Source organism: Barbus barbus, assembly GCF_936440315.1.
Source record: "Barbus barbus genome assembly, chromosome: 35".
Classification (NCBI taxonomy): domain Eukaryota; kingdom Metazoa; phylum Chordata; class Actinopteri; order Cypriniformes; family Cyprinidae; genus Barbus; species Barbus barbus.
In genome coordinates this window covers 23,779,487-23,793,985 of record NC_136763.1, presented here as the reverse complement: position 1 = coordinate 23,793,985, position 14,499 = coordinate 23,779,487, and the positions used below count along the sequence as shown (strand labels likewise).

General features: G+C 36.0%; 1 protein-coding gene across 2 annotated transcripts in view; it reads left to right on the top strand.

Moving 5' to 3' along the window:
* LOC306854835 (tubulin polyglutamylase TTLL7-like) overlaps positions 1-14,499 on the top strand; it is a 99,520-nt gene that overhangs the window by 45,268 nt on the left and 39,753 nt on the right. For both annotated transcript variants that reach the window (XM_079393082.1, XM_079393081.1), the window contains exons 10-11: positions 9,500-9,594; positions 12,548-12,695. In XM_079393082.1, the coding sequence (XP_079249208.1) occupies positions 9,500-9,594; positions 12,548-12,695 (243 nt within the window). The remainder of the gene's footprint in view (positions 1-9,499; positions 9,595-12,547; positions 12,696-14,499) is intronic.

Sequence of the window (14,499 nt, the reverse complement as noted above, 5' to 3'; positions counted from 1 at the left end):
ACACTGTATGTATTTATAGCAAATCTCAACCAAATTGCTCAACTTAATCGTTGAATTTTTTTAACTATTATCACCCAGAGATATATTAAAAGTTGAATATAGTACATTCAAATTTACATCGAATATACTCACGTGAAGCAATATATACGGTATAGAAAAGTTCAGCTGTGTGATCTACAAGCTATATTTTGCAAAGCTCTCTATATAAAGTTGGATATATATTATATATACAGTGTATAGTATTAGTACAGTACATACTGTGCTATATAGCATACTTCTATATCAAGCATAACTTGTTTTGTTGCAAGATGTAAACTATATTATCACCAAGCTGTGATCTGCTAAATGCGACATGAATATAGTAAGACGTTATAAATATTAACATTATATTTTGTAAAGTTGTTTTGAAGCATTGTGTATTGTGTAAAGTGCTATACAAATAAACTAGACATTTGATTTGAAAGCGCAAAAAAAAAAAAAAATCCATATAAGATGCAGGGTAAACAAAGATAAATATTGATTATTAATATTATTCATATAGCAATGGAATGGTGAAAAAATATAAAAAAATATTTTAACTGACTGTACCCCTAAAAGAAAACTTTTGCATTTTGAGGATAAAGAAAGTGATGTTTTATGTATGAATATTTTTTTAAAGAAGTGTCCAGATGGTGGTCTTTTCAGATTTAGCTCATTTCAGTGGACAAACGTACATAAACACAAAGTATATCTACTGTCCCCCACTCACATACACTGTATTTCAGTTCCATTTTCGCTCACAGAAATGCCCTAGCAGTGATCTTAAGCAATCTTCTGTTCTGTCTCTGATTCTGTGTGGGTTCAGTGTTATTGTGGAGACTGTACCTGCAATAACGTCAAGGTAGAGAAAAAAAAATAAAACAAATTGACTTGATTTTGTGTTTAGCTCTCGTGAAGGTTGTGTCCTTGACGCAGTTGGCTTTCTGACAATCATTAGAGAAGCAGCAAGCATCCATGCACAGGAAGTGCTTGTCAGACGCAGGTCAAGTAGAGCTTTACGAGCTCGTCTGCACACCCAAGATGGTCGAAAGCACGTTAGTCTTATCTAATTCTTTTTCTTTTTCTCTGAATTAGAACTTCCAAGAATCAAGAAGTCATGAGGAATACATTTTTTTTCATTGATTATTTACTCGTCTTTCGTCATTCCAAACTTTTTCAAGTAAAATAGTATTATTATTTTTTTTTAATAATTGTTACACTGCTGCTGTTGTCATACAAGGACAGTTTGGTGTTTTGTGAAATCATGTGATAGTTTTGTGTGAGAAACATTTTTCTATTTTGTGTTCTGTTTATAATAAAAAGAGCAACAACAGGATCTGTTATTTTAGGGTTAACCATCTTTTTAATTTATATTTGTTGTTCAGGCCATTTTAAAGTTTATGACAACAGATAATGAAGATACTTAATGTTTTTGAAGAACATAAAAAATGGAAGAACTTTAAAAGGACTTAAAAATATATTTTTTAAATTCTACCAAATGCTTTTTTTTTTAACCATTAGAAATTCATGCATGAAACTGAATTTTAAAACTGCCAACTTCCTTAAGATTCCTCGCAGGATGACAAAAAATTATGCAACACATGCATCATGATATATATGTACCCATATATATCTAACACATTCGCTGTTGGGCTAAATTATTTTCCAAGCGTGCATTAGTCGTCACACTTCTCTATTTGATTTGTTATGCTCTTAATTAAGTCATAAAAGCTGTGGTTCAGCGAGTGGAAACTCTAGGTGGCAGTGTTGCTCTGTAGTCCTGCTCTTTTCAGGTTTATTAAAAAAATATTACAGTGATCCATTCATCTGTCTATATCTGAACAAACTAAATTACTTAGCATTTTTAATGCAGTCTCACAGAAAAACCGAAGTAAAGGCCTGTTTCGTGCTCTAAAATAACTCTCTCCATCACCTAGGTGTTTATTTTAAGAAGTATGACAGTCTGTGTGTGTTTGGGAATCTCTGATAGGGGGTCAGGTCAGCGGCTGGCCCTGAACACGCACAGAAACACTGATTGGGTTTCGCCGCTGGAAGCAGCCTCTCCAAATGTGACAAAAGAAAAAACAGTGATTGATAAGGATGTGAAATGCGATCCACACTTCTCTCCGCAGCTGCTTCATTAGGAGAACCCAGATCAGTATTCCTGCGTGTAAAGCGCGCTGAGGAATCGAGAAAGTGTTGTTTTGTTTATCCTGATGTTGTTGTTTATCTCGTATGCATGGGATGGCGTGTTTAGTACTGCTGCATAGTAATACATCGTGCACTTTGCATCATTTCAAATAACACGTAGATTATTTAAAACAGTTCTCATTTTTATGTTTCTATCCCAGAGTTTTTTGTTTGGTTTTGTTTTTTTATCAGACCTGAACATGTAAAGCACACAAATGCTCATAAATGTACATAAATGTGTTACATTTTTTCATAAATTACAACATAAAGGCAAATAATTAAAATCTAAGTAAACGTAATTCAAATGCATAATATTCACTGGAATGATTACACACTGGAATCATAATCCCCTCGCTGAGGTTTCTTGGATTACTGTCAGGCCATGAATACACCAAAACGTTGAGGTTACTTGAGGTTACTAAATTGCATGAGTTGTTTTCGCAAAAACTGAGTGAAATTAAGTGTATTGATTTAAGTTGATTAACCATGACCAAAAATCAGTATAGCATTTCGTTTTATGTGCAAACTTAACTTTTTTTTTTTCATAACCTCTCTGAGTGTAATTGAAAAACCTATGACACTTGAGAAAATATGTATTGGGTTTTAAAGATGCATGAATTTTTTTTTGTATGTTAAAGAGACAACTGCAAATGTGCTATTTCTCCTAAAAGTTTAAACACAGCAGTGTTGGCTTATGCAGCGTCTTGGCTGTTTGGCTGACCAATAGCAGATGGAGAGAGTGTTCAGGAAACAATGAGAGACAGACCGTGGTAGATCGTTCAGCCTAGTGTTATTTTGGTATCATTAAATATTATTAGAGTTTTTGCTTATTCTCATTTTAATTTGACTTAATTTATTTTTTTTATTAGTGTTATTTGTGACCCTGGACCACAAAACCAGTCATAAGGGTAAATTTATTGAAATTGATTCATCACCTGAAAGCTGAATACATAAGCTTTCCATTAATGTATGGTTTGTGAGGACAACACAATATTTGGTACTATTTGAAAATATGGAATCTGAGGGTGCAAAAAAAATCGAAATATTGAGAAAATCGCCTTTAAAGTTGTCCAAATAAAGTTCTTAGCAATGCATATTACTTATTACGTTTTGATATATTTATGGTAGGACATTTACAAAATATCTTCATGGAACATGATCTTTACTTAATATCCTAAGGATTTTTGGCATAAAAGAAAAATCGATAATTTTGACCCATACAGTGTATTTTTGGCAATTTGTGCTACATAAGACTGGTTTTGTGGTCCAGGGTCACATTTTTGGTCTATATAGTTTTTGAATCATTTTTTTAGTCTTGGTTTATTTAGTTATTTTAAACACAAATGAGGAATGTTGCATTGGCAACTAGCTATACGTTTAACTTTTTGGACACTTTATTTTAAGATCTAATTCTCACTATTTACTAACTATTGACTATGTTTTTTGCCTTAATAAACTCCTAATTTGCTGCTTATTAATAGTTAATAGTGAGAACTGGTCCTTAAAATAAAGTGTTACCAATTTTTATATTTCATGTTTACTTTATCCAACAAAAATTTCCAAAATTTCTCGCAAAATATTTTTGGCTTAAACGTGAAGGCTGTACATTTGAAATGTGTGCATGTGCTGTAATAGGACTTTTGGTCAACTTTTAAGTCTGCACTATCATCCGGTGCTAAAAGACAATTCAGATTTTCTGGGGTCTCTACAGAGATCCGTTAATCTCAAAACAGCAGGATTCCCTGCAGTGTGACACCACGTTTGCACCACGAGTCTCAGTAAAAGCACAAAGAAGGTGTGTAAATTAAAAATCAGTCAAATCTTTTGATGGCGTCGAGGAGCTTTTGTAAAATCTACTTGCGGTAGAACGATTATTGTCAAAAGGTGTTGAATTGTGAAGAAAAAGACCGAAAACATGGCTGACATCCTAAATCTTCGGGACTCCTGCGTGGCGGATCGTGATGAGGCGTCTTTGTTGCTTTGTGAAACGGGCCATCTGCGGGGCATCTACCCAGCGAGGGGTGACGTGGCCCAGCTAGGAGGGCTAAGAAAGCGTGAGCCGGATCAGCTACTGCTGCTAAGGTTACGGCTGATACAGTAAATTCATTGATTCAGTCCACCGTTAGCCGCCAAACCCCCTGCACCGCTCAGTTGTGATGTAAATATTATCTTACGGTCCTCTCCTAAGCGATCACCTTTCTGAGGGAGATTAACATCCGAGCGGGGCAGCTCTATTAAGAGCCCAGCGAGGGGCGGCTGTGTCTGCTGTCATCTCTCTCCAACCGTTTGTCCGTGCTGACGCTGAAGCACACTGTACACACTGTAATGTAAAACTCATTTTTGCCGTATCGGACCGAGCGAATGCTTTTGCTGTTGTTTGTCATGGGTGGAATACAAAAGAGCGTATTATTATCTGAGGTGAAGAAAACCCTCCAGGATACTTGCCTGCTGATAAATGGAGTTGGTAGCTAAAGGAACAGTTCTCCCAAAAACTCACCCTCATGTCATTCCAAATATATTCCTTTAAAAAAAAGTTACTGTATGAATGTCCTGTCAAAGGGGTTAACGAAAGGTTGAAAGTTTATATAATATATCAAATATGCACTAAACATTATTATGTCTAGCCGACGTATCGCATAATCAATATATTTTATATTATAAACATATCATTTCTGACAGCTAAAATAATAGTACCTATCTATTCAGTAATAATGAAAAATAATAAAGCAATAATATTATTCCTTCCTCTGTTTGAGATGCAGATGATTAATAGGATTTATTTTTCAAGTGTTACAGTTGCCTCCAACCACTGTAACACTCTGACTTCTTGTATAAAATTTGATATTATTTTCTAGTCTTTCTTGCTTTAGGTCTATTAATAGCACAGTTAGTTTTGGCATCACATACACAACGGGTCAGAAGATTGGAATCATTAAGATTTTATAATTGTTTTGAAAGAAGTCTCTTATGCTAACCAAGGCTGCATTTATTGATCAAAAATGCTGTAAAAATTATGTTTAAATTAACTGTTTTATTTCTGAAAAATTATTTTAAAATCAAATGTATTCCTGTGATGGCAAAGGGGGATTTTCAGCAGCCAGTAGTCTTTAGAAATCGTTCTAATGTGCTGATGTATTAATATTCTCAGTTATTATCTGTACTGTTATTTCTTATTCGGTTCTTATTATTATGAATGTCGAAACGTTTTTGCATCTTAATATTTTTGTGTAAACCATGACGCATTTTTTTTATGATTCTTTGATGAACAGAAAGTTCAAAAGAACTTATTTGAAATAGAAATCAGTATTTATTATCTTTTGTACATTAAACTGTCACTTTTGATCAGTTTAACATGTCCTTTCTGATTAAAAGTATTTTTTCAAATTTTTTAATCTTTTGATTTGCAGTGTCCCCCATTTCCACAAATCAACATATTAGAATGATTATTGAATTATAATGTGGCACTGAAGACTGGAGTAAATGCAGCTTTGCCATCACAGGAATAAACTTTTTTTTCTTTTAATTGTAATAATAATTCACAATATTACCCTTTTAGTGTATTTTTGATCAAATAAATGCATCTTAGTTGATCATGAGAGACTCATTTAAAAAACATGGTTTAAAAAGCGCCTGATATATTGACTCCTTGCATTCAAATTTTAGTGCAGTCACTTTTTTTTATTTGTATTTGTGTTTTTCTTTTGCCTCGTGCAACAATACAAACAACAAAAGATTGGGTTAGCTGCTGGTTACAAATACTGCAGCACTGAGCATGAGCAAGTTATGAATATTACCATACATCACAGCGATTGTGCAGATATCAGGAGCTGATCTCATTTCCTGTGCAGTTCTTTTTTCACTTCCACAGAGAAAATAACTCTGGCATCTGATGAATTAGCTTGTGTTGGCAGGAATGTGACAGATTATACTAATGCACGGAAAGACTATTGCTCAATTATCTCTAATTAACTGCTCAAATGATTCTGAATGCTTATAAATGATTTAATTCAAACAAATATGTAAACCAGCATGCAAAGCTATGGTTTTCATGTGTTTAGATCGTGCCACTATTCCGGCCAAAGCGAACCTGATACATTTAGAATGTAAATGCCTGATCATCACACTGGGTAATGACAAATGTAAGGGCTCACAGGATATATTTGCATTTAGTGATGACTTCTTTCCCAGTAAGCTGTCAGAGATCCACGGAGTGGCCGCACTTGAACAGATTCCTCATGCGAGATAAGAAAAGATTGTGCCATTCAAGTGGTAGCGTCTACCAGCATCATTCAGCATAATGGACTAGTTGGTTTGTTGCCTGGCTGATTACACTTACTTAATGTCTTTGTTCCATTCAGATTTCATATTTAAAAAACAACAACAGATGTTTTTGACACGTAACAATCAAGCTAAGAATCACGCAGGCTTTAATGGTCATGATTTTACAGTTTTATAGACCAATTTCGGTGTTTGTAAAAACTGATGAGTTTTTTTTTGTTTTCAGAAAATGACAGTTTTAAAGTTGCAGTCTATGGAAGCCATGGAATAGAATAATAAAAAAAAAAATGTTGAGTTTATATTTCAAAATTTGGACTTTTTTTCTCCTCGCAATTCTGGTATCAGCTCATAATCATGAGTTTATATCCCAAACTTTTGCCTTTTTTCACCTCAGAATTGACAAACTCACAATTGTTGAGTTAAATGGAGTTATAATGTCGTTACTATGATATATAAACTTGCACTTGAGAGAAAAAAAGTCAGAATTGTGAGATAAAATAGGTAAATATTATGTGAGATGTTATAGGTTTAATAGCTCATCTTTTCTTTTTTATGATATGCCTTTGATGTTGTGTCACACGACTCAAATGTATCTAGACATGCAGGCTTCCATTTTTTGATTTAATGGCACCACCTATGCACTGATATGTCATGTCAGTTGTCTGGCAATCACTGGCTGCGCTTTGAAAGTTCAGCAGCGAACAAGATCAAAGTTGCATTTGTTTGAACTTGAGTCTCGCTTGACCAGCATGCAGTGCTTCACTCCATAGAGGTCATCATTTACTCACCCTCATGTTGCTCGAAACCTGTGAGTTTCTTGATTCCGGGGAACAATATTTGAAGATTTACAATGAAGCTTTCAAACTTCAAAAATGATACAAAACAATGACATAAAACGTGTACAATATTCCAAGTCATCTTGAAGGGTTACTCCACCCCAAAATGAAAATCACTTACCCCCATGTCGTTCCAAACCCGTAAAAGCTTCGTTCGTCTTCGGAAAACACAAATTAAGATACAAAAATAACGACTTTATTCAACAGTTCGTCTTCTCGTCTTTGCATACAAAAAGTATTCTCGTAGCTTCGTAAAATTACAGTTGAACCCTTGATGTCACATGGATTATTTTACCGATCTCCTTGCTACGTTTCTGGACGTTGATCGCGTTTATTACATTGCTGTCTATGGGAGGGTCAGAGAGCTGTCAGAATGCATCAAAAATATCTTCATTTGTGTTCCGAAGACGAACAAAGCTTTTACGGGTTTGGAACGACATGGACAAGTGATTAATGTCAAAATTTTCATTTTGGCGTGGAGTAAACCTTTAAACCATACAATAGTTTTGTGTGATCAAAATTTAAGTCGATATTTAATGAAAATCGTGATATCTGCCCTACCTCTTTTTGGTGCGTTCATAGGGTTATAAGAGAAGTAGCAGTGTTGCCTAATTCGTGACCATACATTTTCTTTTGAGTCTCACCTTCTCAGTAATTTTTTTAGGGTGGTTCACAATGATACATTCACAAATCAGACTGAACAGGTTCCTGAGACTACACTGTAAAATAAAAAAAAAGTTGTTTCAACTTAAAATAATTTGTTCAACCGCTGCCTTAACATTTGTGACCCGTTCTGTCGAAATGAGTCGGAAGTCGCACGGGCTAATTTTGAGCTACAGGCAAAAGAAGTGAAAAATGTCGAATTTGAGGTTTTCACAAAAATTAGTTCATTAAGCCCTCTTCTAGCGATCCCAATGCTCCAAATAGTAATTAAACATCTAAAATGATCTTTATTTGTACATTTTCTGAGAGGGAGTACCTTTTTCTCTGCACACTTCTGGACGACGGCTACTGCGTCTCACCACAAGTTGTAAGTCTATTGTTGCAAAGCGCAGCATTCCAGCTTTGTTAATATTCATATCGAATTCTCGATGACACGAGTCCAAACCAGTGAAATATGATTTTCAAACCCATGCTGATGACGATCGTGCTGACTGACATTTGCAAAGCATAAGTGCATAAGACGTGAGCGCCCGATCTCCCTTATAAAGTACATTATTGCGAAATATGTATTGGCGAGATTCACATCATAATCTGTTATGACTGACATGAACGTTTAGTTAATAGTTGGGGGAAAATCTGATGTGTAACATTATATTTGATCCATGCATTACAGTAGGTCTTAATATAGATCTGTCTCAATGTTACATTAAAAGAAAAGACGGAATCACTCGCTGCTCTTGATTAAATACTGTTTATTTGCATCTTTGTTCTTGTTTTTAATAACAAAGATAAAATAAAAATAGCTATATTGTGATTAATAATATAGTAATTATTATTAAGAAACAAATTGGAGGAAAATATGCAACGTTGCTTGGTGATTCTGCTTTGGAATCTTTAACTCGATTTTTCTCAAAATCAGATTCAACAAGTCATATATCATTTTGGAGGTATTTTAATGGTGAATGTGAAAATAAAAATAACTTATTTTTGAAAATTTGTGCATTCCGACTAATTTTGCCAGCACCGGTCACATTTTTAGTTTAGTCAACTAAAGTATTCCAGTTGTCACTTAAATTAACATTGAGTAACTTACAATTTCAAGTTGACTAAGCTAAACATTTTAAGTCAGTGGGGTAACACATTATTTTAAGTTGAAACAACTTTTTGAAACAATTTTTTTACAGTGTAAATGATCCGGTCTCAGCAGTTCCATGTGAAGTAAAATTCTGAGTGAGTAATGATGTACATTTTGGTTTCTAGCACAAAGCTGTCATAAAGTTTCAGAAGACTTGGAGCCACTTTATATTGTTCTCGACATCAGTGGCAGTTGTGGTTAATGGGACACTAAACCAGATGTAGTTTTTATGAGAGCTGATGCCCTGAGATTTCAATAATGGGTAAAAGTGTGGCTTCCAGTCCTCCTTAAAAGATGAATATTGCTTCAGTTTTTTGATGAAATCAAAAAAGAAAACTATATGAAAACAAAAACATCTCTCTCTTTTTTTCCTATACAGATCAATCGTGCCCCGAGTTTTGGGACAGATCAAAAGATTGATTACGATGTGAAGAAGGGGGTTTTGCTCAACACCCTGAAACTGCTCAACATCAGGTATGAAGCCATACTCTCTCCAGAGTCCCATTAGAAAGAGAAAGAAAGAGTTAATCAGAAATCTCACTCTCCATTCCCAGCTGTCCAACAGTCTTAAGTGTTTTAGAAAATATTGATTCCTTGATCTCCACTAAGAAGTTACTTGAAACTATTTGATGGGTCCTCATGCACTTGGTTTTACTGCTACTCTTTGATTTGGAAGAAGAATTTTTGGACACTTAAACCACACTTAAAAAAATCTAAAGGTCACTGGTTTACGTGACAAACTATCAAAACAAGTGACATCTTCAAACAAATAGTACCAGACCAATCTAACTTTTCACAGAACTGAGCCATTTTTTATAGTGACTTTAATGCAACTGATTCTTATTTTATTAGATGTATGAAATCAGCTTATACAGGTTTGTGAACTAAGGACAAATTCGACCAAGATTTGGCAACCACAAAATGTCACAATACTGTTCTTAATTTTGAACAAGGTATCAATTGTTTTGTGATTTGTTTTTTTTGGAACTGCTGCATTTATGTGTTTAAAGAAGTGTTCTTGGTGGATGAGTTGGTTGATGACTTTATTGTGAAGTTCTAGCAACTTTTTTTTGGAAAACAAAATGATATTTTTGCTTAATGTTAAATAAGATGTCAAAAATTGTTAAAGGGGTTATCGAATGCCAATTTTCCACAAGTTGATATGATTCTTTAGGGTCTTAATGAAAAGTCTATAACATACTTTGGTTAAAATTTCTCAATGGTAGTGTAAAAAACACCTGTCACCTTTACCCTGTCAAAATCAGCTCTGTTTTCATCAAGCCATTTTAGTCCATGTTGCTTTAAATGCTAATGAGCTCTGGTGACGCTGCCCCTCTCTTCCGTGGGGTGACTAGCAGTACTGTTTACTTTAGCCACAAAACTGGCTAACTAGCACATTATTAGGAAAGGGGATTTGCAAAGATTCATAAAAAACCCTTATACTCACTGTTATGTAGATGAAGCTGGATCACGAATGATTCGCGCGAACATAGATGCATATAGGCAGATCGGGGATTTGGGATCGTCGCATTCCCTTCAAAAACGAAAGTAACGTTAATCCTCTGCATCTTCAGCGGCTCAGATGTTGGGAGTAAATGACGACTGCTATATTCATTGTTACATACAACAACAAAATGTCTCAATTGCTTAATCGGAGACGTTCTAGTCTTCTGCTGCACCGGAGTCGACACAATGGAGGACAGCTCTCAGCTCACTCAGGGCGGGTCTAAGGTAAAACGGCCTTGTCAATCAACTATCGTGGGAGCGGCCTGCGCAGAACTAAATCATTCTGACAGGAATCTCAGAACAGCCTGATTTGAGAAAAACACACACGTTTATGGTCAAACAACTTGTAAAGTGAATTTTGCCTCCGATGACCCCTTTAAAATCATCCTTTAAGCAGTGTGACTACTTTGCTAGGTGGATAAGTATACAAAAGTGCTTTACTTAAAGTGTAGTATGTCTCTTTCTTCTGTGGTGTCATTAGCACAGATATCATGTGACTTTCCAAGTCAAGTTAATTGAATTTGTTGTGAGATGTGTTGAAAGTTATAGATATAGCAAGGTGAACAAATGATTAAATCCCACTAGTCTCAGAAATTTAGGGCCAGATTTACTAAACAAGTAGAGATTTGTTACGAAAAATGTATGAAAATTAGAGCGCAATCGCATATAAGCGCCAATGGGAGTGGAAAGTTCTGCGGTTGATCTGCTTACAAGGCACACATTAAAATACAGACACAGTCAGATCATTTCCATAATGACCAACACAATCTACCAAGAGCAGTGCAAATTAGCGTCTGGGTTAAGACATGCTTTTTTTGACTAGCACAAATCTTGGTAAATCGTGTTGCGTGATTCATTTAATTACTCTCCTCCCATAAATTTTGCATCTGAAAGGGACACTCCTACAAATGCATAATGCCAGTCGGGAAAATTAGTGTCCACACCTTTTCATCGCTAATTTTTACAGCACATATTTAGGAAATAGTGACAGTAGTTTTTAATGCCAAAAGAAGGTTTGTGCTGGCGCAAACTGTTAGTAACTCTGACCCATAATATGGCTTTATGGATATAATTTTGATCTGTGTATTTTTTTAATGTTTATTACTGTGCCGTATAATCACCCAATACACTTAAATTTATGTTTCAGTAAGTGTATTACTGTAAATATTGAGGGTAATATTCATTTTTTCAAACTGTTTTCTATGATTGCATTGTACTATTTAACCTAAAGGGTGTGTTTATGTGAGGATTGTGTGTTTTTGTGGGAATGTCGTGTAAGTTCGCGTGTGCATACTTCTTCAGTTTGTGTAATTGCCTGTGTTCATCTGTGCATGTAGTTGAATGTCAGTACACAGGGTTTCCTGTGATTGATTATCATAGACCTGGCCTTCAAATCCCAGGTCCACCTTTTGTACTAAATATACCACAGTGGCCCAACAATGGTCCTAGAGTAGGAAACAACAGCAGACAAACTCAATCCAGCAGTGGATCAGATTTCAGGATGCATTGCTGCCATTCCGTCGCAGTGATTTTCTTGGAAGTCTCTACAGACGTTTACTGTGTCCCAACTGATCCAGCTGAGTTCTTACCAGTAACATATCAAAGCGACTTCTGCGTTATTTCCCCAGCAGTGGCAGGACAAAACCAATAACTCAGCGACAAGAACTCAGAAGTGTGAAAGTCGTATCAATAAAACGAGAGGGTCCCCAGTGGTTCAGGAGCCCACTGACCCTGAGTGACCACTTACAACAACAAATTTGAAGGGCCAATGAGCGATGAAATCTTGAAGTGCTGAATGCTGTCAAGCCGAGTGATGTATGGAGTCTCGGAGTCTGTCAGGATTTCGGCTGGGAGTTTGGGCTACTTTGAGTGCAATTACTGTGCATTTCCTTTTTATTTTATTGCTTTTTTTTTTACCCAGAGCGAGTGATAAACGCCGGAATTTGGCCCAGCAGAAAGCAGAAGCCCAGCGCCGACTGTATGGACAGGGATCAATGCGGAAACTGACGGCCGGATCATCGGAATGGGAGAGACAACGTCACCTACTGGAGCGCAGGAGAGAAGAGCTGGTGAGGCCTGTTTAGCAATTAGAAAGCAACATTTTATTAGGTCATTTAAGTAATGAGGCAAAATAACGTTTGGTGTTGGAGTAATGCATTAGCAGTTTGTGCACGTGCTCCAGACTTGTTGGGTTCTCATGTGGAAAAAGAAGAATCAGATCTCATCTATTTTGTCTTATTTCTACATCAACAAAAAGTAGTGTTGGGGGCGGGGATTTGCTTTTAAAGTGCCCCTATTATGGGTAATGAAAGGTTCATAACCTGTCCCGAACAACAGGTTGACATGCATGCAAGGTCAAAAAACACTTTCATTGTCTTATAATATGCACCTTACTTGCTCAACGACTCTCAAACGATTCGCTCAATGATTAATTTTTCCAAACCCCTACTGCGTGACACTAATCTGCGGCGATTTGTCCGATTGGTCTCATTTTCATTTCATCATGCCTGTAATGCCTGATAAAGCAGCGTTTGTGAGCGCAGTGCTGCTTTGTGTACAGCGTTAGCGGGGAAACCACTATTTTTACCGCTCCAAAAGCGGCACCTAGTGGCAAAGAATGAATTAGCATTTTCATTCAGACCAACATGAAAAGACCAAAAAGTGGGCGGGCAATATGCTAATGATTCATGATGATGTCAACATGAAACGTCTTGGGATTCGTTTTAAAAATGACTCTTTTCAATGATTCGACTCTTTCTTTTGAGAGACAATAAATTTATACACGGTGCACTTTCAGATTTAAAACTTTGCAGGATGTTTTCATTCACTTAGAGCTGTGTTACACACTGCATGAAAGGTAATAATAGGGGGACTTTAAAAGTAATGCATTGCAATATCGTGTTACTCCAAGTAACTAATTAGTTACTTTTTACTTTGCCGTTATTTATTTATTGATTTATTTTTCACCTGGGCTGGGCTTGATTATTTGTTTTTTTAATTAAAAACCCCAAAAGTTATGTTTTTGGCAACTGTAAAGGCCCTTTCATACCAAAAGTGAAATTAAGAAGGAAGCACCTCACTCTCAATTTCTCTCAACATGGGGACAGGAGAGCTGTCAGTGAATAAATGGGAAAACAAAATAGCTTGCATTACTTATTTGAAAAAGTAACTCTGATACTTTGTTGTAAATTTAAAAGTAATGCGTTACTTAATTAGTCACTTGAAAAAGTAATCTTGAGTGTGTAACTTGCATTACTCCCAACACTGATAAAAAGTGGCAAACCCCCCCTAAACCAAAAAAGAAAAAAGATATTTAAATATTCATGTTCCGCATATGTACAGACAAAGCACGTTTTCCAAGAAGTTCAATTAGTGCTTTGTGCACCAGTTCTTGATTGGTCTTTCGATCAACTTTTTATTATATGAAGAGATTAATGAGGTTGAGATGACTGCAGGTAGGTGGTATTTTCAAAGGGCAAAGTTAGACGCAAAAGAAGAGTGAGATTTGGGGATTGGGGGCTGAGCGAACATGCCCGTACCAGCATTTAGCAGAGATCAGTGACTATTATAGAAGACACCCTGCTGCGCCACTGCAAATTGACCAGCTGACCTTTCCACAATTATAGTTTTTGATGTATTAAAATGGTACAGTGGGAGTTAAATCTATATGAATTATGAATGGGCCCTCTGTATTAACAAGGGTAGAGGAGAGACTGTTATTCGCGCCCGCTAACTCTCAGACTTCATTAAAGTGCCTCGTAATATGGGAAACGAGTCATTCGGTGCCATTGTTATTGGGTTTCGGGTGGCTAAATTACACTGCAGTATAGCACTAACAGAAACGGGGCTTTATTTCTTTGTTGTTCTACCTGC